The sequence below is a fragment of the Bos taurus genome, chromosome 10, assembly GCF_002263795.3.
Source record: "Bos taurus isolate L1 Dominette 01449 registration number 42190680 breed Hereford chromosome 10, ARS-UCD2.0, whole genome shotgun sequence".
Classification (NCBI taxonomy): Eukaryota; Metazoa; Chordata; class Mammalia; order Artiodactyla; family Bovidae; genus Bos; species Bos taurus.
The window spans coordinates 60,366,618-60,393,251 of NC_037337.1; the positions used below are offsets into that span (position 1 = coordinate 60,366,618).

Genomic DNA, 26,634 nt, shown 5'->3' on the forward strand with positions numbered 1-26,634 from the left:
TCATTTATGCTAATGTTTTATCTGAGCATATCATATCCCTCATGTAAATTCTAACTTCCAGGATCTATGCACTAATTGGTATGCCCACCAGTTGCCTGGATTAGGGAACTTCCTTCTGGGGGTTTTCCCAGCCCACCTCTGTACATAAAGGATGCTTGCTATATCAACACATCCTAATTTCCATCTTTATGTACTTTGACCTCTAAACTCTGTGATTAAAAGCCATAGATGTTATGGGTATTATATGCATGCATTAACGTAAGGTATTCTCTATTTTTCACTGAAGCTACTAGGTGCCACTGCTGTAGAAGACAAGTTACAAGATGGTGTGATTGAAACAGTTACGAGCTTATCACTAGCCAATATTAAGATCTGGGTCCTAACAGGAGATAAACAAGGTAATTTGAAAATAGATGATGATGTTTTGAAAAGAGGAAGATCATTTTTGTGGTAAAATTTTAATGAACCAGGAAGCTTAATTAATAAGACATTTGCCCAGTACTCCACTTAGGAAAGAGTTTCAAATACAAAGAGGAAAGCGAATATATAACAAAAATTTACTATCAAACTAACCATACTTATTGCCAAATTCAGACTGAAATTGAAGAAAGTGGAGAAAACCACTAGACCATTCAGGTATGACCTAAATCAAATCCCTTATGACTATAGAGTGGAAGTGAGAAATAGATTTAAGGGACTAGATCTGATAGACAGAGTGCCTGATGAACTATGGATGGAGGTTCGTGACATTGTCCAGGAGACAGGAATCAAGACCATCCCCAAGAAAAAGAAATGCAAAAAAAGCAAAATGGCTGTCTAAGGAGGCCTTACAAATACCTGTGAAAAGAAGGGAAGCGAAAAGCAAAGGGGAAAGGAAAGATATACCCATTTGAATTCAGAGTTCCAAAGAATAGCAAGGAGAGATAAGAAAGCCTTCCTCAGCCATCAATGCAAAGAAATAGAGGAAAACAATAGAATGGGAATGACTAGAGATCTCTTCAAGAAAATTAGAGATAGCAAGGGAACATTTCATGCAAAGATGAGCTCTTATAAAGGACAGAAATAGTAGGGACCTAACAGAAGCAGAAGATATTAAGAAGAGGTGGCAAGAATACACAGAAGAACTGTACAAAAAAGATCTTCATGACCCAGATAATCACGATGGTGTGATCACTCACCTAGAGCCAGACATCCTGGAATGTGAAGTCAAGTGGGCCTTAGGGAGCATCACTATGAACAAAGCTAGTGGAGGTGATAGAAGTCCAGTTGAGCTATTTCAAATCCTGAAAGATGATGCTGTGAAAGTGCTGCACTCAATATGCCAGCAAATTTGGAAAACTCAGCAGTGGCCACAGGACTGGAAAAGGTCAGTTTTCATTCCAATCCCAAAGAAAGGCAATGCCAAAGAATGCTCAGACTACTGCATAATGCACTCACTCACATGCTCGTAAAGTAATGCTCAAAATTCTCCAAGTCAGGCTCCAACAGTACGTGAACCATGAACTTCCACATGTTCAAGCTGGTTGTAGAAAAGGCAGAGGAACCAGAGGTCAAATTGCCAACATCCGCTGGATCATTGAAAAAGCAAGAAGGTTCCATAAAAACATCTACTTCTGCTTCATTGACTATGCCAAAGCCTTTGACCATGTGGATCACAATAAACTGTGGGAAATTCTGAAAGACATGGGAATACCAAACCACCTGACCTGCCTCTTGAGAAACCTGTATGCAGGTCAGGAAGCAACAGTTAGAACTGGACATGGAACAACAGACTGGTTCCAAATAGGAAAAGGAGTACGTCAAGGCTGTATATTGTCACCCTGCTTATTTAACTTATATGCAGAGTACATCAAGAGAAATGCTGGGCTGGACGAAGCACAAGCTAGAATCAACATTGCTGGGAGAAATATCAATAACGTCAGATACGCAGATGACACTACCCTTATGGCAGAAAGTGAAGAAGTACTAAAGAGCATCTTGATGAAAATGAAAGAGGAGAGTGAAAAAGTTGGCTTAAAGCTCACAAACTAAGATAATGGCATCTGGTCCCATCACATCATGGCAAATAGTGGGGAAACAGTGGAAACAGTGGCTGACTTTATTTTTCTGGGCTCCAAATCACTGCAGATGGTGATTGCAGCCATGAAATTAAAAGACGCTTACTCCTTAGAAGGAAAGTTATGACCCACCTAGACAGCATATTAAAAAGCAGACATTACTTTGCCAACAAAGGTCCGTCTAGTCAAGAATATGGTTTTTCCAGTGGTCATGTATGGATGTGAGAGTTGGACTATAAAGAAAGCTGAGTGCCAAAGAATTGATGATTTTGAACTATGTGTTGGAGAAGACTCTTGAGAGTCCCTTGGACTGCAAGGAGATCCAACCAGTCCATCCTAAAGGAGATCAGTCTTGGGTGTTCATTGGAAGGACTGATGTTGAAGCTGAAACTCCAATACTTTGGCCACTTGATGTGAAGAGCTGACTCATTTGAAAAGACCCTGATGCTGGGAAAGATTGAGGGCAGGAGGAGAAGGGGACGACAGAGGATGAGATGGTTGGATGGCATCACCGACTCAATGGACATGGGTTTGGGTGGACTCTGGGAGTTGGTGATGGACAGGGAGGCCTGGCATGCTGCGGTTCATGGGGTTGCAAAGAGTCAGACACAATTGAGTGACTGAACTGAACCAAATATCTTCTGTAGTACACCGTGGAGTCAGTTGAGTTTCAGTTCAAATACTTCTTAAAAATAATAGTTATACTCATAGGCATAAATGGTATTAAAATGTTTAACTGTTGGTTTGTATGTGCACTGATGTCAGTTTAGAACACAGAGTGGCAGAGCTCTGGAGCAGGACATTGGAGACTTCAGCATTACTTCTTTAGTTTCTTCTTGGTAGGGAGGTTTGGGAATCTTTGAGGAGGGGTAGGCTTTGGAGAGACTCAAGGAAGCAGCTTTTTATCAACTGGTATGAAAATATTTTGGTATTTTAACAGCCACCACAACTGTACAAGTGTAACTTGCCTGAATTCCAAGATTGCCCATGCAGTTGGACACGAAGAGCTGACCCACTTTCAGGCATAACAAAACTCCAAGTCATCAGAGAAAGAGTCATTAGGTTCAGAATACCATCTTTCCTAGGAAAGAAAAGGGGATCAATTTAGTTTGGGTCTAATGCTAGCAGTAATGGTTGAAACAAGCATGATTTTCTGCTTGGCCATCAGTAGACCAGAAATATTCAGTTAACTGGCATACATATTTTTAAGATTCTATTGACATGTTAGTTACTTTTTAGAACATTGGAGGATTTGCAGACCTGATAAATCAGTTCTCTATATGTTTACTCAAATCACTGACTACAAAACGTAAAACACAGAGACTTGAGCTCTGTGCTGGGTTGTTAGAGACTTCACTTGATCAGTGTGTACAGCCATTCAATTAGTTATGAATACTTATAAGTTTACTGCTGCTGCTGCTGCTAAGTCGCTTCAGTTGTGTCCGACTCTGTGCGACCCCATAGATGGCAGCGCATCAGGCTCCCCCGTCCCTGGGATTCTCAAGGCAAGAACACTGGAGTTGGTTGCCAATTCCTTCTCCAGTGTGTGAAAGTGAAAAGTGAAAGTGAAGTCGCTGGGTCATGTCTGACTCTTAGCGACCCCATGGACTGCAGCTTACCAGGCTCCTCCGTCCATGGGATTTTCCAGGCAAGAGTACTGGAGTGGGTTGCCATTGCCTTCTCCTATAAGTTTACTACTTAGCTTTAATTTCTGTGGTTTCTACAAAGGATATGCTGAAGTTTTATCTGTTGTCTTCCTTGACTTAGGACAAATCTAATGACTCCATAGAATTCACAAGAGTCTAACAACTAATAAAATTAAAATTGAATGATTGTATTGAAGATGGAAGGGGTACTTACCTATCCTAGGCTCTACTTATACAAAATTAGAGGTAGGATTGGTCAATATCATGTAATACTCTAGTTATCTAGTAGCAGCAGTCCTGGTTTGTTTTTGAGGTGATATTCAAATTCCAAATTTCTATTCACTTAATGGAAATATGGCAATGTTGCATGTGGGAGAATTTAAAAAACTTAAAATCATTTTTTTGCTGTTCAGCTGAACATTGGGGAGTTTTCAATTTGTCTATTATATCAGATTGTATAATAGCTTAGTATTTCAGCTCTGCAAAGACAGTATTCAAGACTTCTGGTAAAATTTTATACAAGTAAAATGTATACATTTTACTATATCACAAGATCTTGGGATCTTTTCATGAATACTCCTTTTGGAAATCAAAAAGTTCTTTTAAAAACTAGATGAGAATATTGAGGATTCATAGATGTTGGTATTTTTTTTGTGTGGATTTAGCAAATTTTTAAATTTCTTCCTTGATCTCTTGTATTTATTTTATTACGAATCATACTCTCTCTGAAGGTAAGGAGGCCTGTAGGCCTTAAGGAAATATGGAAAGGACTCAAAACTCTTAGGAAAAAGATACTTATCTTATTAAGTAATGTTCTAACTGAAGTGGGATTTCTTTTGTATCAGAAACTGCCATTAATATTGGCTATGCCTGCAACATGCTGACTGATGACATGAATGATGTGTTCATCATAGCAGGGAACACAGCTGCGGAGGTCAGAGAAGAACTCAGGTGAGTGTTAAAGGAAAGAGGGAAGGAGGAGAGGGAAGGAGGGGAAAGGAAAATCTGAGAGTTGAGGAAGAGTCTGCCTAATTATTTCCCCAGAACTTTAGAAAGTGCTTTCTTATAACTAGTTTTGCTTTCTCTAAACTCAGTCCATTTGGGGTCTGACCAAATGGCTTAGAGGCAAATGGCTTGCCACTTGCTCTAGTCCTGAAAGGGGTAACACAGCCCATTCAACACAGCTCACGCAACACAACAGTGGGGCACCGTGAGCTTCCTTACTGTGTCTCCATTTAACCTTAATACTTGTAGATCAAATCTCCCAACATTTTTACACTGTCTTAGTCACTGTAGAAAATATCTATATCATGCTTATTAGAAGCTATGGCTGGAGACCGCATATGTATTTGGCAGTAAAAGTTGGAAAATCTCATTATTACTGATATAATTTTATCATTATTATTTCTATAAATTTAATGATAGAGTCTATAGAGTCTATTGGGAAAATTAATAATTTAGTTAATAATTGTTAAGTCACTAAGCCCTGTCCAACCCGTTGCAACCCCATGGACTATAACATGCCAGGCTTTCCTGTCCTTCACTATCCTGGAGTTTCCTCAAATTCATGTTCATCGAGTTGGTGATGCCATCCGACCATCTCATCCTCTGTCACTGCCTTTCCTCCCACCCTCAATCTTTCCCAGCATCAGGATATTTTCCAATAAGTTGACTCTCTGCATCAGGTGGCTCAGGACTGAGCTTCAGCATCAGTCCTTCCATTGAATAATCAGGGTTGATTTCCTTTAGAATTGACTGGTCTGATCTTCTTGCAGTCCAGGGGACTCTCAAGAGTCTTCTTCAGCAACACAATTCGAAAGAGTCTCTTTGGTGCTCAGCCTTCTTTATGGTCCACCTCTCACATCCATACATGACTACTGGAAAAATCATGCTGCTGCTAAGTCGCTTCAGTCGTGTCCGACTGTGTGCGACCCCATAGACGGCAGCCCGCCAGGCTCAGCCATCCCTGGGATTCTCCAGGCAAGAACACAGGAGTGGGTTGCCATTTCCTTCTCCAATGCATGAAAGCGAAAGATGAAATGAAGTCGCTCAGTCGTGTCTGACTCTTAGCGACCCCATGGATTGCAGCCTACCAGGCTCCTCTGTCCATGGGACTTTCCAAGCAAGAGTACTGGAGTGGGGTGCCATTTAGCTTTGACTATATGCATGAAAGTAAAAGAGGAAAGTGAAAAAGTTGGCTTAAAACTCAACATTCAGAAAACTAAGATCATGGCATCTGGTTCCATCACTTCATGGCAAATAAATGGAGAAACAATGGAAACAGTGACAGACTTTATTTTCTTTGGCTCCAAAATCACTGCAGATGGTGACTGTAGCCATGAAATTAAAAGATGCTTGCTCCTTGGAAGAAAAGCTATGACCAACCTAGAGAGCATATTAAAAAGCAGAGATGTTACTTTGCCAACAAAGGTCCGTCTAGTTAAAGCTCTGGTTTTTCTAATAGTCATGCATGGATGTGAGAGTTGGACTATAAAGAAAGCTGAGTGCCAGAAAATGGATGCTTTTGAATTGTGGTGTTAGAGAAGACTCTTGAGAGTCCCTTGGACTGCAAAGAGATCAAACCAGTCAATCTTAAAGGAAATCAGTCCTGACTATTCATTGGAAGGACTGTTACTGAAACTGAAACTCCAATACTTTGGCCACCTGATGCAGAGAACTGACTTATTGGAAAAGACCCTGATGCTGGGAAAGATTGAAGGCCAGAGGAGAAGGGGATGACAGAGGATGAGATGGTTGGATGGCATCACTGACTCAATGGACATGAATTTGAGCAGGCTCCAGGAATTGGTGATGGGCAGGGAAGACTGGCGTGCTGCAGTCCATGGGTTCACAAAGAGTTGGACACAACTGAGTGACTGAACTTGAGACAGTGCCTTGGACACTGTAGTAAGCAGTAGGCATGTATTCTCTCATTTCATTCTCAAAGCAACCCAGTGAAAGACATTATCATTATCCTTGTTTTGCAGTTAGCAAGTTGAGACACACATAGGGTAAATAATGTGCTCAAAGTTTTACAACTAGTCAGTGGTTCAGGTGGGGCTGAATCTAGGGAGCATGGCCACAGAGCCTGTGCACCCATTCACTAGCCACATTTCTCTGAAAACACCATGGGTGTACTCTTACTCTCTTTAAATAATATTAAAAATGCAGTTTTTGAAGCATCTGGTTGCTTCCCTTGAGGTCAGACACCAGGTTGGCAACTACAGCAGAATGGATTTCAGGTAGAGACAGCCAGCTTAAGGGGAAAAGTATAGAATCTATGTTGACTTGAGCGAAGTTGGAATTTTGTCTTTGTGCTCTGGCTAGCTAAGTGATTTTTGATACACTATTCTCTCAGTGAACTCCGGGAGTTGGTGATGGACAAGGAGGCCTGGCGTGCTGCGATTCATGGGGTTGCAAAGAGTCGGACACGACTGAGCGACTGATCTGATCTGATCTGATTCAACCTCTCTGTTTGTTTTCCTCATTTGTAAAATGGAAAAATATGCAAATACCAACCCTATAAATGATTTTATTTGAGGGATTAATATAAGAGCTTAAAGCTTTATGACCATTCATTGAACATCGTTCTTGCCTTCCCTCCTGTATTTCCTCCCTTCCTCCTGCCCTCTTTCCTTAGCCATTGTTCCCAATCTTTCAACCAACAAGGATTAATTTTTAAAAAATAGTTTTCCAACAAACTTTTGAGTCTATTATTAAGATCATATAAATAATAATGATAAAATTGTATCAGTAACAGTTAGGTTTTCTAATTTTTATTTGGCAAAGACACATGTAATCTTCAGTTGTGGCTTCTAACCAGTGTGATATAGTGGTTTGCTATACTAGGTTGATACAAAGTAGCTGAAAGTAAAACACAACTTTAAAGAATTAGACAGTCTTTGCATTCTCATCATAGAAAAACTACGCTTTTAATTAACCTTCTTAAGATACTGAAAACAATATCCTGACCCCCATTACACATTTTATGAATCCGCTTCCTCTGTTGATTACATTGGATAACGGTATTGCAGCTTGATGGAATAGCATACACAAAGGCATACAGATGAGAAAGACACCATGTTATATTTCAGGAACCAAGTGTCAAGTCGTAGTTAGAGTGTAGTACAGAGTTATGGGTGGGGACAATTTCTCAGAGATAAAAGTGGTGATTGAGTGATAAGCAAAAGTGAATATACTTTATCTTGAAGGTATTGGATGGATATGGAGACTTCTAAGCAGAAAAGAGACAAATCCAGTTTTACACTTTAGAAATAACACTCGTGTGACCAGATAGATGAAGTATGTTTGAGGAAAAAAATGAATGGTATGGAGAGATGCCTTAGGAAGCTGTTGGAATACTCAAGTTTGGGAATGTTGAGGGTTAAACAAAGGCAGTGAGGTTGTAATAATGGGGAAGGAAAGAGTGGAATGAAATTGACAGCTGTTTTGGAGGTGTAATGGATAGGACTCAGAATTTGATTTGATGTGAAGGAAGAAGGAGGCTCTGTCATTTCTAGCTTGTCTGACTTCACAGCCTGCAATATACTGAGCTGGGCAAGAACAGAAACTCATAAAATTTTCTAAAACTAGACTTGAACCCCTTTTCTGCCTTATGACAGAACAATTAAAGTAGGCACTGTGAGTAAATTTAGCTCAAGGCTAGGCCGTGCTATTGCCTTACTGTCACGGAGGCTCAGCATCTACCCCACTGGCATCTGGCACTTCCCACTTCCTTTCCCTGTGGGCTGACTTCCACATCCTCCTGGGGAAACATGGGTGTTCAGGGGTTCTTCCTCACTTCTCTGTGTCTGAGAAGTGCTCTCACATGGTGCCTCTGTTCCTGAAATCCCTTTCTTCTGCTCCCCTTCATGTCACCATGCTTCAGTGACTACTGTTGCACACTCAGATTCCCAAAAACGACCCACTCCCAGTCCCGAGTGGGAGCAGCACCTAGGCTTCTTTAGTGATTGATTCGTGAGCATCTAATCTCCTCTTCAGTCGCTCTCCTTTAGGCTAGATAGGAAACAGAGAAAAGGAGTCTTTTTTTTTTTTTTCCAGTCTATCACTTAGGGCAACATTTTATGCTCTGGTTCCTTTAAGGATTAATTTTTTGACACTTACAGAAAGTCTTCTCTTCCCTTTCAAAAAGCCCAATTACTAGAATTCCAGATTGCTGGAATTCAGGATGGCAATTCTGCTTTGAGTTTCAAGAGTCTATTTTCATACTCAGAAAACAAGATATTGATTCTTGTTTTCTCTGTGTTTGGCTCTGTCACATCCTCCTGAGGCAAGGTATGTTTCTGAGTAAACAGGGTCGTCTGTGGTAGCAGTGGTGATTGCAGAAGGGGCGGGGAACCGAAATTAATACCTCAAGATTTTATCCAGGTGCATGTGGTTGACTAAGTGGGTGACATAACTGTAGTAATGTGGAAGGAATGTGAAGAAATATGAATTCTTATATACTGTCAGGAGAGTAAGTTGGTAGAAACTTTCTAGAGGGTGAACTAGCAATATATTTCAAAATTATATATGTATACAGTTTTGACCCAGTCGTTTTTACCTGTAGGAATTGCCCTTAAGAAAATAAATGGACAAGTGTATGTATGTTTGAGTATGCATGCATGTGTGTTTTTATGTACATAGATATTGTGGCATCAATTATTATAATAGAAAATTGGAAATTGTTCAAACACCCAGCCACCGGGATTTTGTTAATTTGTATGATATATAGATGCAATGAGATACCATATAGTCTTAAAAGTAATTATGTGTTTTTTGACATTGGAAGATGTCCATGATAAGTGAGATTGTGAAATATCATGCATAACATGATCTATTTTTCTAAAAATGCATATATGTGTATATAGGCATGTATGTATGTGTGTAAAACACTATATGCATCTATCTCCATACCTATCCTTCTAGCTCCTCATGTGGTTCTCTCTGGATGACAGAATTATGGGTCATGTTTGCTTTCTTATTTCTGGCACTTCATTACAATGAAGTTGTAATAGTGTTCATACAGCAAGCCAAAAGATTATCTGCGAAGAACAATATATTCAAAGGAGAAAAATATTTTCCATCTAGCCTAAGTATTTCAGGTCTCTTGAGGCCACTTTTCTTAACTTGCTGGAAAATAATGTTGATTTCAACCAAGATTTGGAGATTACCCCATTCTTAGAGTCTAAGACAGAGAGGCAGTACATAGTAGAAAATTCTGTATGAGAAGAATCAATATATTTATAGTATGCATTTTCTTATATTAGGGGGGAAAAGAACATCCAAGAAAAGTTATTACTGGAGGTGCTCTCTACAATCCTATTCTTGACTTCTTACATCTAACCCAGGGTTTTAGGGATGAAATATTGAAATTATAAATTTACACCACTCAGTTTTCTTGTGTTACATGTTTCAGTTCAGTGGGAGTTCATGCAAAAATATTTTAAAAAGTGTATCAGGATCTACGTCAGAGGTTCTCAACCTCCAGGCCATGAACTGGTATCTCCTGTCAGATCAGTGGCAGCATTAGACTAGAAGTAAAGTAAAGTGCACAATAAATGCAACGCACTTGAATCATCCTGAAACCGTCCCTCCCCCCATTCCCAGTCTGTGGAAAAATTATCTTCCAAGAAATCAGTCCCTGGTACCAGAAAGCTTGGGGACCGCTGATCTAAGTGATGGCAGCTCTTGAGAGAAAATGACCTACAATGCTCGTATTTAAACCCATCAAGTGTGTTTCAATTACATCATAAACAGTGATGTATTTTCATGCATATCATGAAGATGCTTGCTTCAAATTTAATGTCACATAAAATTTTCAAATTTAATGTCATGAAAATGTTTAAGCACATTGAGTCCTGGGTTAAGTTTGCTGCCATAGCTGCTTTAGTATTAAGGGCCTGTCCAGAAATCTACAATTAAACCCTGTTAAGGTCCATCTAGTCAAGGCTGTGGTTTTTCCAGTAGTCATGTATGGATGCGAGAGTTGGACTGTGAAGAAAGCTGAGCACCAAAGAATTGATGCTTTTGAACTGTGGTGTTGGAGAAGACTCTTGATAGTCCCTTGGACTGCAAGGAGATCCATTCTGAAGGAGATCAGTCCTGGGATTTCTTTGGAAGGAATGATGCTAAAGCTGAAACTCCAGTACTTTGGTCACCTCATGCGAAGAGTTGACTCATTGGAAAAGACTCTGATGCTGGGAGGGATTGGGAGCAGGAGGAGAAGGGGACGACAGAGGATGAGATGGCTGGATGGCATCACTGACTCGATGGACGTGAGTTGAGTGAACTCTGGGAGTTGGTGATGGACAGAGAGGTCTGGTGTGCTGCAATTCATGGGGTCGCAGAGTCGGACACGACTGAGCGACTGAACTGAACTGAACTGAAGGTTTCTTTGAAGATTTTGCTAAGTCACTTCAGTCATGTCCAACTCTGTGCGACCCCATAGACAGCAGCCCACCAGGCTCCCCCATCCCTGGGATTCTCCAGGCAAGAACACTGGAGTGTGTTGCCATTTCCTTCTGCAGTGATTACATTTCACTGATAACATATGTTTTCTGCCCAAAGAAAAGCAGACTGAGGATTTAAGTTTGCTTGGGCCTACAAGCAAACCAAATCCATGTTTCATATTTGTTGCACTGATCACATATTTTATTAGAAAAATTAACTGAACCATGAAGAGACTCTCTTGCTTCTGAGTAGTATTCCAGTGATATACCTAGGAACTGATGTTTCCTCTTTAATCAACAACATGCGTATTGCATTTTTTTATATACCTATTTGGTGGATAGTTATTGTTTGAATGAGGAGGGGTCATAAAAGCAAATGGCTCCAGGGTCAGAAAGGTAATGTTGGTTGTGTGATCTTGGCTGTACAAGGCATTAGTGGCTGGGGGTTTGGTGAAAGTGAACATCATGTTGTCCATAAATTCATACAGATTCTTTTTAAACATTATGCAGGCCAAACAAAATGCCCCTTGTTCCTAATTCCCACCCTGCCAAAGTGTTTCAGTATATTTCGTTTCTATCGTAAATTGTAAAATTTTAGAGCACTTAATACTGGAGACCTGCTAGTACAGCCTGGTAGAGTTGCCCAGGTGTCCGTAATGGTATCAACCAGTGTGATTGACTGGTACCATTCACCTAGATTTTATTTTATTTTATTTTTTTATTTTTTTTTCACCTAGATTTTAATAAAGATACTGGTTTAGGGGTTGAGTATCTTACTGGTTAAACAGTTAATAAGGGATGAAACTGGGGCTTGATGTCAGAATTTCATGTACTTTCTCCTTGGATGGCAAGATAATGTCCCTTAGCTGCTGCTCTAGCACTGTGTCTTTGTCCCAGCCTAGAGGCAGCCTGTGGCTAACCATGTGTAAGCTTTTTGATGCGGCAGACAGAGGAGTAGAAATTTGAAGACCTGGGTTCTCCCATGGGTCTGTGACTGGCTAATCAAGTGGCTAGAGGTCAGCTAACTCAGCTGTGGGCATATGACATGTCAGAGGCAGACCTTGGGCCTGAAGCCAGATCTCCAGGTTTCAAGTCCAGTGCTCATGTCAAAGTCAAAATTGTATTCTTCTAAACACAATATCATAGTTTCAATCCATTTTCTAAGAGGTCCTTTTAATGTTTGAATACAGAGTGCCTTAAGAAGCCTGACAAAACGATTCTTTTTCCTGCTCTCTCTTTACTTTATGGATTGCATGTACACCAACATGGGCCTAGCTGTGCTTTGCTCTGTGTGTGGTGAGGTTTCAGTGGTTGGTGTGGGGCTCTGAATGCCAACCAAGGTCGTTCTCAGACATTAACGCATTTCTGTATGCCAGCATTGTAACAGACTGCCCTTCATTACAGAGCTTGGAAAAAACAGGCGCTCTTTTTGTTTTAGCATTTGTAACTTGCATTCTGTGGTAAAGCATTGTGTGTTCATTGTATAGTTCATATTCCTTGGAGGGAGTTATGTGTCTCTTTTCCCCTCCTAATAAATTGCTTTGTGAGAACTAGCTGGTGTTTGAAGAGCTAAGTTCTAGGAAGAAAAAGAAATGACAGCTATAGAGCATGGGTAAACGGAGGCTCTGCAGAGGGAGTGCAGTGGGAATTTAAGCAGGGCCAGAAACACTGTCTGTCCCTTTTCTGCCTGGAAAAGGGATCATGTGAGATGTTAGGAAGACAGTTTAGGGGAAAAAAAATCCTAAGTAAATAGAATTTCAGCCAATACTTTCATGAACTTCACCCTTCTTTGGAATGTTTTCATTCTCTGGGGGGAAAACAAGAGTTTGAGTCATTAATACAGCAAGTGAGAACTTTACTAAAGTTTTTTACTAAAAAGGATACCTCAGGAGATGTTGGCCCTTTGGTGCTTTCTGAGGACCTAATTCATGAGCTCTGCAAACCTGTCAGAGAAATATTTTCGTTTCAGAGGAACTTGTCTCTCTTGCTTTCTTCATTACCTGGGACTGTAAATTTTCATGATGGTGAGGAGGATTCCCTTACATACTTATCTGATGCAAAAGTCCTGTATCTCCCACTTAAAGCAATGATTTTTCATGTCTACTCCTCCCTCCCTCTCCCCACCCTAACTCCCTAAATTTCACACATAGCGCTCTGATTTTATGAATCTTTTTCATTCATTCTGCAAACTGATTGCTAAACATAGCATGTCACCCCTGGAGCCAAGGGCATGTAACCTCAGGGTTCCTTGGGTTCCTAAATGCAGGCTGTGATTTTGGTCTTGAACAGCAGAAGGAGATGTTGAGCTAGAAGGTGTGTGTGTATGTGTGTGTGTGTGTTTCAGTTTAACTTGTAAACAATTAGTGGTACATTTTCAAATAATTAGAAAGCTGAGGGCTAAAATGGTTGTTTTTATAATGTGAACGTTCTCTTCCTTCAGAGGAGCCACAGCAAAAAACAAAAACAAACAAAAAGACACAACCATTTAAGTAAAAAATTTTTTTTTTAAACATAGGATGAGCCTTTGGGGGATCGTTTCATTTCGCTCTATGACAAAATCCCCATTTTCTGGCCCCTCTCTCCCCATTCGGTCCTGGGTGCTCATTTTGCACACGCATGCTGTGGCCCGAAGTGTTGGTGTCGGGCTTTGCCACTCATCTTTGGGGGCACCTACTGTGTGGTTCCCTGGTTGTGACTGAAATTTCTAGCAGTCATGTCAGCTCACCCTATGTTACTTCAAAGCCTGTTATCCAAGGGATTCGGAGAGGAAATTTTCCTCCCTTTAAAGGCACTGTCTTTCCATTTTGAAGAGAAGAATAAAATTCCACTTCCAAGGAAGAGTATTAAGTCACGATACAGTCCTCCTCTTAAACAGCAGCGATGGATGTGGGCAGGATTATTGTAGTGCTGATGAGATCTAGGGCACTGGAGGGAGTTTCCATTTGGAACTGCCCTCTACACTTTGGTGTCTGTAGCTCCTTTCTCAGAAGACTTACTCTATTGTTGGAGCTAATGAGTACAATTTTCACTTAAAATATCCCATTGTATTATAATGACTATGCCAATTCAGTAAATGCCATTATTTGTTTTTATTGTCAAATTTCTAAAAGATGTGTTTCTCAGAAGGCTGCCGTTTTAAGTGGGATTGTATTACATTGTTCTACAAGTTGATTAATTTATGTACAGAATTTCCCAGAATTCCTAGAAGATTTCATCAGTTGTCTTCAGTCTTTCCCTTTCCATTATTTAACAATATCATGTGCCAGATCAGTCGTTCTTAAGTCCATGAAGCTCAGGTAACCTTATATATCAGATTTATCAAGAGCCCCTGGTTCCAACCCAGCCCACGATGATGATTTAGCTTTAAGGTAATTTAAAACGTTCAAGATGATTCTGTTTCCTTGTGTTTACCCTCCTCCTTCCTGGAATTTGCAAATTTGCTATGGTATCCCCCATCACAACAAATCATCCCGCTAGCTCACTGAAACTGAATCTCATGCAAGAAACAGTCTGTCTGAATAGTGACGAAATGAATTCACCTCTAGGCTAGCCTCTCCTTAGAGTGGATAGGTATGCTCTGTATACATTGTTATGATTTGCCTTCCTCCGTTCTCCTTTAAGGAAAGCAAAGGAAAATTTGTTTGGACAAAACAGAATTTTTTCCAGTGGACATGTAGTTTTTGAAAAAAAGCAGTCGCTGGAGCTGGACTCAGTTGTAGAAGAAACCGTAACAGGGGATTATGCCTTAATCATAAATGGCCACAGTTTGGTGAGTTCGCTTAAGGCTTTTGTTATTTCTTTTTCTCCACCCCAATAATGAGTTCTTTTCTGCTGTCATAACGAAATCTTCTTTTGTGTATTCAAAACAAATGACACTGCTAGAAACAGGGCATACACAATGATTTCCTGTTTGCAAAGGAAAGGGAAGCTTGTAATATATATTTCATACATTATTGCTTGAACCATCACAGTAAAGGGGAGGATCTGAAGAAATGCTGAATTCAGAGAATATCAATCTTGTCTTAATGACTGTAGACTGTTCAGCAGTATTGTTTAAATGCTTTTCTCAGGGAGAGTATCACAGTTCCTGTTGTTCAATTAAAATAATGCAACTGGATGGATGTACTGCAATTATTGCTCTTCCTAACATTTGTGATTTGCAGAGCACAACCTGACCTTCATATAATTACCACACCAAATTACTGCCATTAAGATACCTCTAGTGGTTTTTCTAAATAGCAGCATTTTAGAGCAATGCCAAACAATTTGCTTTGATTAGGAAATCTGGTTCTTGTCGTAATAGAATAAACTTCCATTGTGCTTTTAATGTAGTTCAGGTTCCAAATCTTGAACAAATATCAAAATGCTCTTCTGAGTTTCTAACTTAGAAAACAAAAGCTCTGATTGTACTTTAGTGAAATGATCATTTATATGCACAAAGAGCTAATCTCACATCTTTTTCCAGCTTTGATGATTATTTTTCACTTTCAGAGATTGGAAAACAAACGGATCTCCTCGTAGACTATTTCTTAGAGGACAGAAGAAGTTGGACAGGAGTATATTGTGTTTCCCCCCTTGTAATCAGCTGTCTGTTAGCTCTTAGTGTTTAGAGCATTGTCCAGCTGGGTTCCAGACGTACCGATGTGTTGTCTTCTACACCATGGAAAGTTACAGAGCTCAGCTGCAGGCCAAGCTTAGTTGAAAGTTTGTCCAGATGACACGAACTTCTCTCTTGCACAAATGAGCAGCAACTGAGAATTCTAAGCCTGTCAGCTGGGACTTGGAGCTGGTGGCCTTCGTTGAATTCCCCAGGGACCACGATTGGGAAAGATTCCCTAAAGACTTGTGCTGTGACTTTCTCTCAGGTTCAGAGAGGTCAGTGTGAGGTCAATTAGGGCACTCAGGTGTTAACACCCATGATTTTCTCTCTCTGTCTCCAAATATGTTGAAAGAAAGATCTAAGATTGAAGTTGAAGTTGCTCTTCAAGAATTCCCTCAGCTTCAAAGCCTGAGCTTTAGAAACCATGAAATATCATTATTCATTTAAGGAGAATTGGCTGTGTTTCTCCTACTATGGTCAGTTTAAAAAATATCGTGATTTCACTTTGCTCAGATCTTGCTGCTTTGCAGAGTGTAACTGGATCTTTTTTCTCACAGTCTGTGTCTGTTTTTGTTGTTGATAATAAAGAAAAAAGAGAGAGATGGGAACCATTCTGAGCAAGACAGCCAGTTACCAGCTTTCTGTTTCAGAGAGTGTAAATTATATTTGAGAATGCTAATTCACAATTTCCCCTAAAAATTCTAGGCCTTGACATGAGAATTTTCTACATTAGAGTTATGTTTTTATACTCATTCACCCATCTTTGCTTTCATCCCATTAACATTTATTAAGCATGCCCAGGTCATAGTGCTAGAGCCTGAAGATGGATAAGGATATGAAGAGAACAGTCTCTGTTTTAGAGATTGTCATCTGGTGGGAGAGCTAATCTCACAGTATTGTGACAAATACTATACAGAAGCAGGGACATGGTGCTTTGAGAGCATAGAGGCAAAGCAGCCCATTTAGTTCCTCATGGGAAATTTAGGGAAGAATTCCTAGAGAAAGCGATATTTTCAGGTAGAGGAAACAGCAAGTGCAAAAGCACAGAGGCAGGAAATAACCTGTTAACTTGTAGAAACAAGCAATTTGGCATGACAGGAGTAAAGACTAAACTTAAAGGTGGTGGTAGAAGACAGACCTCAAAAGGAATGTAGGGACCAGAATGTGATGGGCTATGAACATCTTGCTAGAGATTCATTCAAAGATAATGCCCACTCAAAGGTTAGATGGGTTCCTGTTCTCTCTTAATGCATTTACTAAATAATGTAGAGTGAGATATTTTCTAGAAAAAAAAATTATAGTTAATTGCAAAGGACTATGTTCTCTTTTTCAGTCCTTTCTTGGTGTGTCTAAAGGCTCTGATGTATTTGGGGAGGAGCAAGGGTGGAACTGGTTGATGCACCCTGTCTGAGATACAGGTTGCATGCCACCCTTTGCACAGGACTCTCCTGATTTCAGTCACTGTGCTCTTCAAGGACTGATCTCTGGATCATTTGCTCCTCATCTGCCCTCACATCAACAACCACAACAATAAACACTAAATTACAAAACAACAATGCAAAGGAAACAAAAATGTCACCATGCAGAACAAACAAATCGTCACTTTGTAGTTCATTCTAAGCTTGGTGAAGGGGTAGATGGGCCGTCCTTCACTTTCCCTTATTTTAGTGGATTCTGGTGCTTCCCTGGCATTGAACTGTACCTTGCCAGCACAGCATGATAATGCACCGGTGAGGACACGCAGGGCGCTGTGTTTTTTATTTTTATGGTAAAATTCCCTGGCACATAGTAGGCGTTCAGTACTCTCTTCTTTTGTTGTTTGTGTGACCCTGAGTCAACAATGACTTACTGAAATGAATTAAACTGTTTAGAAATCAGTTGAAAAATAAGAAATCTGCTTCCCAAATGACATCTCTCTTGTTCTATTGTGGATTTTTTTTTTTTAAATAACCTAGGCCCATGCCCTAGAAAGTGATGTCAAGAATGATCTTCTGGAACTTGCCTGCATGTGTAAGACTGTGATTTGCTGCCGAGTCACCCCTCTCCAGAAAGCCCAAGTAGTAGAGCTTGTGAAGAAGTACAGAAATGCTGTCACTTTGGCCATTGGCGATGGAGCCAATGATGTCAGCATGATCAAAAGTAAGGAGACATTTGCTTAATGGGGCACACTACAGACGTGGAAGCCCAGTTCAGCATTTGGCAATATATAATGGAAATTGCATTGAAATTTAATTTTCCCAGTGGTTCTAAAATGAATATTTTCAGGTACAATGCATCCACCATTCATTAAAAAAACAAAACAAAACAACCCTCTGTCTTTAATTAAATCATTTGTGTATCTATCACTATTTGGAGAAGTAAGTAGCTGTGGTGTAGAGGAATGAACACTAGACACATAGTCCCAAATGTTATGTTTTGCCACAAATTGTAAATCTTTGTTCAAGTTACTGAACTTTCTGAGCAATTTTCTCTTGTAAAACTAGGATAAATACCTAACTATCAAGAGTGTTTCGTGAGATAATGTGTGGGAAAAATGATAAATGCTATAGCTGTAAGATTTCCATGAATAAATAATAGTATTACAAGAAGATTGATAGGGGAATTCCCTGGTTGTCCAGTGGTTAGAACTTGGTGCTTCCACTGCTGAAGCCCAGGTTCAGTCCTTGGTCGGGGAATTAAGATACCCCAAGCCGTGCCATATGGCTATAAAGAAAGAAAGAAAAAGAAAAGGAGTGATAGTTTCCCCAAAGAGGTGTCTTTGTCTGGGAAGTGAAAGTGTCCTTCTTCTTTGTAGGTGCTCACATTGGCGTCGGCATCAGTGGCCAGGAAGGACTGCAGGCAGTCCTAGCCAGCGACTACTCATTTGCACAGTTCAGATACCTCCAAAGGCTTCTCCTTGTTCATGGAAGGTGGTCCTACGTCCGAATGTGCAAATTCTTATGCTATTTCTTCTATAAGAATTTTGCCTTCACACTCGTGCATTTCTGGTTTGGTTTCTTCTGTGGTTTCTCAGCCCAGGTTAGCAAAAAAAAAAAAAAAAATTTTTTTTTTCTTTTATAAGATCCCCTGGATTGTCGATGACTGTTCTTCATGGTTCTTTATAATATATAGAGATCGTTTTCATATGTCTAATACAAATGACAGTGTGACAATTATGTAATTCATAGTTGACCTGAGCTTTCAACCTAAAAAAATAATTTAGCTAGATTTTTATCTTTTGCTTATTTACATAATAACTAATGAGTACAACCTTTCTGTGCATTTTTATATTTTTATTGAAATGTTGTATGATGACAGGTAAGCTTGCTGTAGTTTTAATTGAGGATTTGAGAAACAATAATAAGAAATGTTGAAACGTATCTATTAGGAAGATGGTCACTCACCCAACACACTAACTGTAAATATTTCAAATTAGGGGAAGGAATTGAAACTCCAACCTCAAGGCTGTTTTGATAGCAATTCATTAGCTAAAAATGATCTATAGGTTATGTTGGTGGCAAGGAAGAAATATTAGCAAATTTGTAAATTAGGATTCTATTTTTATATCTATTTATAGCCATCTTAAAGGTTACTTAAGCCCATATCTTGGATATCAGGAAAGTTTTGATCCTGAGGATCAACTGTAAAACGTAAGACTTACAGCATTTAAATATATTTGTGTATAAAAAATGGCATCACTATTTTAGACAACAACAAAAGAAAAAGATTGTTCTTGAGAATGAAATGGTAACAGTAACTATTATTGGAGATTTCTTCTTTCCTGTTGGTTTTAGTTACTGGTTTCAACGGTATACATGGAGCGATTTTTCCAATTATTTTATTTCATAAAAATTGAGTATGAATTAAATTTTGGCATTTATGTTAAATGTTGGAGAAGGCAATGGCAACCCACTCCAGTACTCTTGCCTGGAAAATCCCATGGATGGAGGAGCCTGGTAGGCTGCAGTCCATGGGGTCGTGAAGAGTCGGAAACAACTGAGTGACTTCACTTTCACTTTTCACTTTTATCCATTGGAGGAGGAAATGGCAACCCACTCCAGTATTCTTGCCTGGAGAATCCCAGGGACAGAGCAACCTAGTGGGCTGCCGTCTATGGGGTCGAACAGAGTCAGACACAACTGAAGTGACTTAGCAGCAGTAGCAGCATGTTAAATGTGCTGAGGGAAATTAGTGAATCCTTGTGGTAAAGAAAATAGGTATTGTACATTTTTCTCTTTCTCTGAGAAGTTGAAATTTCTTAAGTAAGGCACACCTGTACCCGAATTTTCTCTTTTAATAATAACATTCTCCAAAACGAAAAGCAGACTCTGATATTTTTGTTGATATTTTTGGTAATCTCTAGACAGTTCAAATAAAACAAAGTCTTGATTTTTCAGTTCAGTTCAGTTGCTCAGTCGTGTCTGACTCTTTGTGACCCCATGGACTGCAGCACTCCAGGCTTCTCTGTCCTTCACCAACTCCCGGAGCTTGCTCAAACTCATGTCCATTGAGTCGGTGATGCCATCCAACCATCTCATTCTCTGTCATCCCCTTCTCCTCCTGCCTTCAATCTTTCCCACCACCAGGGTCTTTTCCGGTGAGTCAGTTCTCTGCATCAGGTGGCCAAAGTATTGGAGTTTCAGCTTCAGCATGAGTCCTTCCAATGAATAGTCAGGACTGATTTCCTTTAGAATTGACTGGTTTGATCCCCTTGCAGCCCAAGGGACTCTTAAGACTCTTCTCGAACACCACAGTTCAAAAGCATCAATTCTTAGGCACTCAGCTTTCTTTATAGTCCAGCTCTCACATCCATACACAACTACTGGAAAAACCATAGCTTTGACTAGATGGACCTTTGCTGGCAAAGTAATGTTTCTGCTTTTTAATATGCTGTCTAGGTTGGTCATAGCTTTTCTTTCAAGGAGCAAGTGTCTTTTAATTTCATGGCTGCAATCACCATCTGCAGTGATTTTGGAGTCCCCCAAAATAGTCTGTCACTGTTTTCCCATCTATTTGCCATAAAGTGATGGAACCAGATGCCATGATCTTCGTTTTCTGAATGCTGAGATTTAAGCCAACTTTTTCACTCTCCTCTTTCACTTTTAACAAGAGGCTCTGTAGTTTCTCTTCACTTTCTGCTATAAGGGTGGTGTCATCTGCATATCTCAGTTTATTGATATTCCTCCTGTCAATCTTGATTCCAGCTTGTGGTTCATCCAGCCTGGCATTTCACATGATGTACTCTCCATATAAGTTAAATAAGCAGGGTGACAATATACAGCCTTGATGTACTCCTTTCCCAATTTGGAACCAGTCTGTTGTTCTATGTCCAGTTCTAACTATTACTTCTTGACCTGCATACAGATTTCTCAAGAGGCATGTCAGGTGGTCTAGTATTCCCATCTCTTGAAGAACTTTCCATAGTTTGTTGTGGTCCACACAGTCAAAGGCTTTGGTATAGTCAATAAAGCAGAGGTAGATGTTTTTTTTCTGGAACTCTCTTGCTTTTTCGATGATCCAAGGGGTATTGGCAATTTGATCTCTGGTTCCTCTGCCTTTTCTAAAACCAGCTTGAACATCTGGAAGTTCATGGTTCACGTACTATTGAAGCCTGGCTTGGAGAATTTTGAGCATTCCTGTACTAGCATGTGAGATGAGTGCAGTTGCGTGGTAGTTTGAGCATTCTTTGGCATTGCCTTTCTTTGGGATTGGAATGAAAACTGACCTTTTCCAGTCCTGTGGCTGTTGCTGAGTTTTCCAAATTTGCTGGCATATTGAGTGCAGCACTTTCACAGCATCGTCTTTCAGGATTTGAAATAGCTCAACTGGAATTCCATCACCTCCACAAGCTCAAAGGCAGGTAAGTTGGTCTGGTATTCCCATCTTTTTAAGAATTTTCCAGTTTATTGTGGTCTTGATTTTACCTTCTCAGAAATAAAAGTTTTCTTAGCACTCCCCCCCAAAAGGCACCAGGGTGGGGATATTTACCTGCTTATAATTCCACCTTAAGTGCAACAAAGACAAGTGTGAGTGTGGCCTGTGCCCTCCTGGGCTGTTGGCTTTTCTTCCCCTTGAGAATGAAACAAGGCTATTTGCCAGGTGGTGTTTTGAGATATCCAGTTTTCATACTGCAAATGTTTGGGACTTTTGAAAAATCATAAGACACTGAAGAGATGTCAACTCTTACTTAGACCTCTTAGGACACAGAGGAGTAGTTATGATTTGAATGTGCAGACACACGAAGCTTGGATAGGCAGGTTTACCATCAGAGTTGTCTTTGTTGAAACTGTGAAATTGAAATGAATATTCAATGACTTGTAATGTCTACATTTGTGTGATTTTATGCTCTGCTTTCAGGATCTGATAAAACTGGCAGAGTCAGATGTTAAGCAACTAGACTTTTAATCTTCTCAACAGTATTTTCAGTTTGAAAGAGAACAGCAAGGGGGAAAAATGATTGCACTAAAGACATGAATACCTGATGTAAACTCAGCTATGAGGCACATCACCCATTTATGATTAGGTTTCATAAATGGTTGATTTAATTAAGCATGTTTCTTTTCTGTGTTCCTGTCTTCTCCTTTTTATTATTTGTTATTCCGGGTGGGCCAAAAAGTTCATTAGAGATTTCCCATAAGATCTTATAGAAAAACCCAAATGAACTTTTTGGCCAACCCTATATTATGTTTTACACTGAAAACTAGTTAATTGCATGGCCTTCTTTTAAATCCATTGTCAGTCTGGACTGGCCCTCTGTATTCTTTCTGACGGTTGTGAGTTGAGCTGGACCAGTGGTTCTCAAGTTTTAATGTGCATGGGAGTTACCTGGAGGGCTTCTAAAGCACAGCTTCCCATCAAGTTTCTGATTCAGTAGGTAGGAGGCAGAGCCCAGAAATTTGCAATTCTAGAAAGTTGCCTGTAGATGCTGATGCTGCAGGTGGGGGACCATATTTTGAGAACCAGGGAGCTGGCCAATACAGAAGAAAATCTGAAGATATGCTTTTTGAACCCAGAGCCCATAGTGAAATCCAGTCTGCTGATGCTGTTTGGTCCATTCTAGACTCTACTTATCTTTTCTAAGGCAGAGGGGCCACTTAAGCCAACATCTTATCACCCCTCCCAATAGAATTGTTCCAGAGGGCTTAGAATCTCTTTATACACCTTGCCAAAACCTTGGCCCCTGAGGCTTATACATGCACTAAGACAAGGTCAGGAGAAAGAGGGGTATTTGTTTCAGGAGAATGGATTGCTTTTCCCAATCAACTCAGTCTACTATGATTTCATCTAGCTTAACTCTGAACTCCTCCAGGAAAGAAAGCATATCTGAGTTGTGCACCCATGACTATTTTTATTTATGTATTTTACTTTTTTATTCTTATTTGGATACATTGAGTCTTGGTTGTGGCATGAGGGATCTTTGTTGTGGCACATGGGCTTAGTCTCCCCATGGCAGGTAGGGTCTTAGTTCCCTAATCAGATATTGAGCCTTGGTCCTCTGCATTGGAAGGTGGATTCTTAACCACTGGACCACCAGGGAAGTCCCTCAGCCTACACTCTTGAATGACACCTGGCACATAGAAGGTGTATAGTCATTTCAGTGTTGTAGGATGTCTCTAGAGTCCTTCCTTGTGTTTCTTGAGGCAGATCCAGCAAGGAGAGTCCTTCCAACTTGCCTCCAGTCACTCCTGCAGGTGCCATTTACTATACCTGCACCAAGGGCCATTTCTATAGGCTTCGCATCTGGTCTGTGTAAATAAGTACAGCCTGACTAACACTGTGGAGTCAGTGTCTTAAGATCTTAGTGTGATTATGGCATTGATTCCAGAAAGTAGAATGATGTTTTTTCAGTTGTATTAATATAATATGATAGTTAATTGGGCCACAGGTAATATTTATTAGTTATTTTTTTATATATATATATATATATATATATATTTAGCTTCATTCTAAAAAAGACGTAGAGTGGATTTTCCCTGGTTTATTTTGCTTTGGCTGGATCTTGGCTGATTTAAATAAGGCAGGGAATATCCTCTTTAAGCAGAGGAGGAGTCACCACATGAGACCAATTGGGCTACTGAGTAGAAATCTTGGATTGCTATCTTGGATTGCTATTAGGGCCATTTGCCCTAACTTTTATGATGATTTGATCAAATTGAGACTTAGGTTTATACCTACTGGACAGGATACTTCAGTCTTACCACCAAAGGCTTTCATCAAATCAGTGAATATTTACTATGTGTCAGACTGTGATGTCTGCAGGAACTGGTATCTTAGGTACAGAAAGGGATGTCTGAGAGGTGTCTTCTTGGTGGACATGGCAAACTGATCTCACAAATTTTATTAGCTATCCACACTGTGGAGAATTTAAGGTTCCAGGTCCAGGATTTTCACAACAGTAGATAGGCTTGTCAGCAGAGTGGCAAGTAGTAACTTGTTGGAGAGGAAAAGGCAGCAGGTCAATGACAGTACCCTTGTAATGACATGAATGCTTTGATGTCATCTTCTAAGTGGAGTCATGATATTGTTGATACCAACAAGTAAGGATAAAAGCAGATTGTAATTATAGCTAACACTTAACTATCACTTACTATGTGCCAGGCATTGTTTAAACGTTTTACCTGTATTTGTTCAATTCTTATAATAATCATATGAAGTAGGTCTTTTAATTATAGTCTATGTCAGCTTTTTAAAAATAATTTTAAAATATTTTTAATTGTGTTAAGACACATAAACATAAAATTTAGTGTCCTAACCATTTTAAATGTACCATTCAGTATATTAAAAGTGCATTCACACTGTTATGCAACAGACCTTCAGAACTTTTTCATCTTATAAAACTGAAACAAACTCTATATCTATTGAAAAGCAACTCCCTATTTCCTTCTCTCTCCAGCCCATGAAAATCATCATTTTTGCTTTCTATTTCATTGAGTTTGACTGGATAATTTCAAATGACCTATGTTCTAGTTTACTGATTCTTTCTTCCACTTTGTTGGTGCTCTCTATTGACATCTTCAGTCATTGTATCCTTCAGCTGTAGGATTTTTGTTTTGATGATTTCCATTTCTTTGTTGAACTTCTCATTTTGTTTATGTATTGTTCTCTTAGTTTTTGTTTCCTCTGGGTTCTTACAGTTCACTGAAATTCTTTAAGAGGATTATTCTGAATTCCTTGTCAGACAGTTCGTAGATCTCCTTCAGCTTGGAGTACTAAATGGGCCAGCTGGCAGCTCTGTGGGCAGGTGGGGGGTTCTGTCAGGGTCTCTAGTAGGTGAAGTCCCTGCGTGTGCTCTGAGGTCAGGGGGCTGTTGCTGGCTGGGCTCTGTGATTGCTCATGGTAGATGACATCTCAGACTGTTTCCTGACCAGATGATGCTACTGGCTGGATTCTTTGTTTATGTAGAGCCACCTGCAGGGCTGTAAGTTTGGAGGGACCTCAGGCTGTTCTCTGTGATTAGGTGGGACCAAAGTGTGTACCCCAAAGCTGGGCTGGGCTCCTGTCTGGGTTCCCTCATCAGGTAGAACCCAGAGGTGATTTGCTCCATGGTTGAGTAGATACACTAGCTGAGCTCCCTGAGTGGGCTGGGTTATAGGCAGTGTTTAGCAGTTGGGCAGTTCTGTCTGTTGGGCTCTGCTTCAGGGTGGATCTACAGACTGGGTTCCTTGACTGGATAGTATCACAGGCTGGGCTTTGAGGCTGCCCAGGGTCACTGTTCTGACTCCATGGTTGTATGGGGTCAGAAGCTATACCTGAGACTTGGGTAGGCCTTCTGATCTAGGGGTCTGTATAAACAGGCTGTAGGATGGAGGGTTCCCTGGGTTCACTGCCCAGGCTTCCTGGTTCAGTGGGACTGGGGGCTATATTCAGCAGTTAGGTGGGGTTATAAGTTTTCTCTTCTGCCCCGGTGAGGCTACAGAATGGGGTACACAGCAAATATAGCTTGTTGACTGAGTACCCATATCAGGCAGAACTGCCTGGACCAAACAAGATTTCCTGGCCAGAAGGGGTTACTGGGTCAGCTCTGCAAATGGGCAGAGCCCCTGGCTGGCATCTCTGCTTCAGTGCTGCTGAGTGCTGATTGCTATAAGTCTGTCTCCCTTACGTCTCTATCTGATCCACTTTGGGCTCTGTTTCTCTCACTGGAGAAACCATAGGCCCAGAGGGACCCTTTTGGTGCATTGCTGTGCCAGCCTGGGGGAGAGGTGACAGGGTCAGAGTGTAGTTCTTCTTTCCCTTCTAATGTGATCCTTCTCGGTCTCTGTGATCCAGTGGGGCACTCACTCCCATTCCTGGGGTTTCACAGTGCTCTCTTGGCTGTGGACAGTTGCTGGGTGGTCTTTTTGTGAGGGGAACTGAAGCTGGGGATGACCTAAGCTGCCATCATGATCACATCACTCCTGAGTCTCTCTTTTCTAGAGAGCATTTGTGTGGCATGCACTGAGTCCCTGAGGACACTACCTCCCGGAGATCTTTCTCTCTGTTTTAGGATTTTTTTTTTTTTTTGAATTTATATTGCAGACTCTGCTGAATACCATCAGAGATTCAGGTTTCAGGAGATTTTTTTTTTTTTTTTTTTTGTCTCTCCATTTAGCTGGTGCCAAGGCTGAAACAGGCAAATTTCCTTGCAGTCCCTTTCTGCGTGAAGATTTATTTCCTCTGTACTCTCACACTAAGGATTCAGTCCTTTGTTGCCTTAGCTTTATGAGAATGTTAGATCCCCACTTTGGTCTAATCTTTGCATTGATTATGCTGTCTCTTATGATAAATAGTCTTAGAATCAATGAGATTTGGTGTTATTACCCAAACTCACTTGGCATAGAACCCTGTTTTTTTCCAAGCAATAGGCATAAAGTTCTATAGAACAAGTATCATACGGAACCCATCTTTGGGAAATTCTGGAA

At 40.3% G+C, this 26,634-nt stretch overlaps 1 protein-coding gene across 8 annotated transcripts in view; it reads left to right on the forward strand.

Annotated features, from left to right (window-relative positions):
- ATP8B4 (ATPase phospholipid transporting 8B4 (putative)) overlaps nt 1–26,634 on the forward strand; it is a 342,280-nt gene that overhangs the window by 276,537 nt on the left and 39,109 nt on the right. For all 8 annotated transcript variants that reach the window (XM_010809391.4, XM_010809390.4, XM_015473206.3 and 5 more), the window contains 5 exons: nt 287–398; nt 4,549–4,654; nt 14,776–14,923; nt 17,710–17,893; nt 18,549–18,772. In XM_010809391.4, coding sequence (XP_010807693.1) covers nt 287–398; nt 4,549–4,654; nt 14,776–14,923; nt 17,710–17,893; nt 18,549–18,772 — 774 coding nt within the window. The remainder of the gene's footprint in view (nt 1–286; nt 399–4,548; nt 4,655–14,775; nt 14,924–17,709; nt 17,894–18,548; nt 18,773–26,634) is intronic.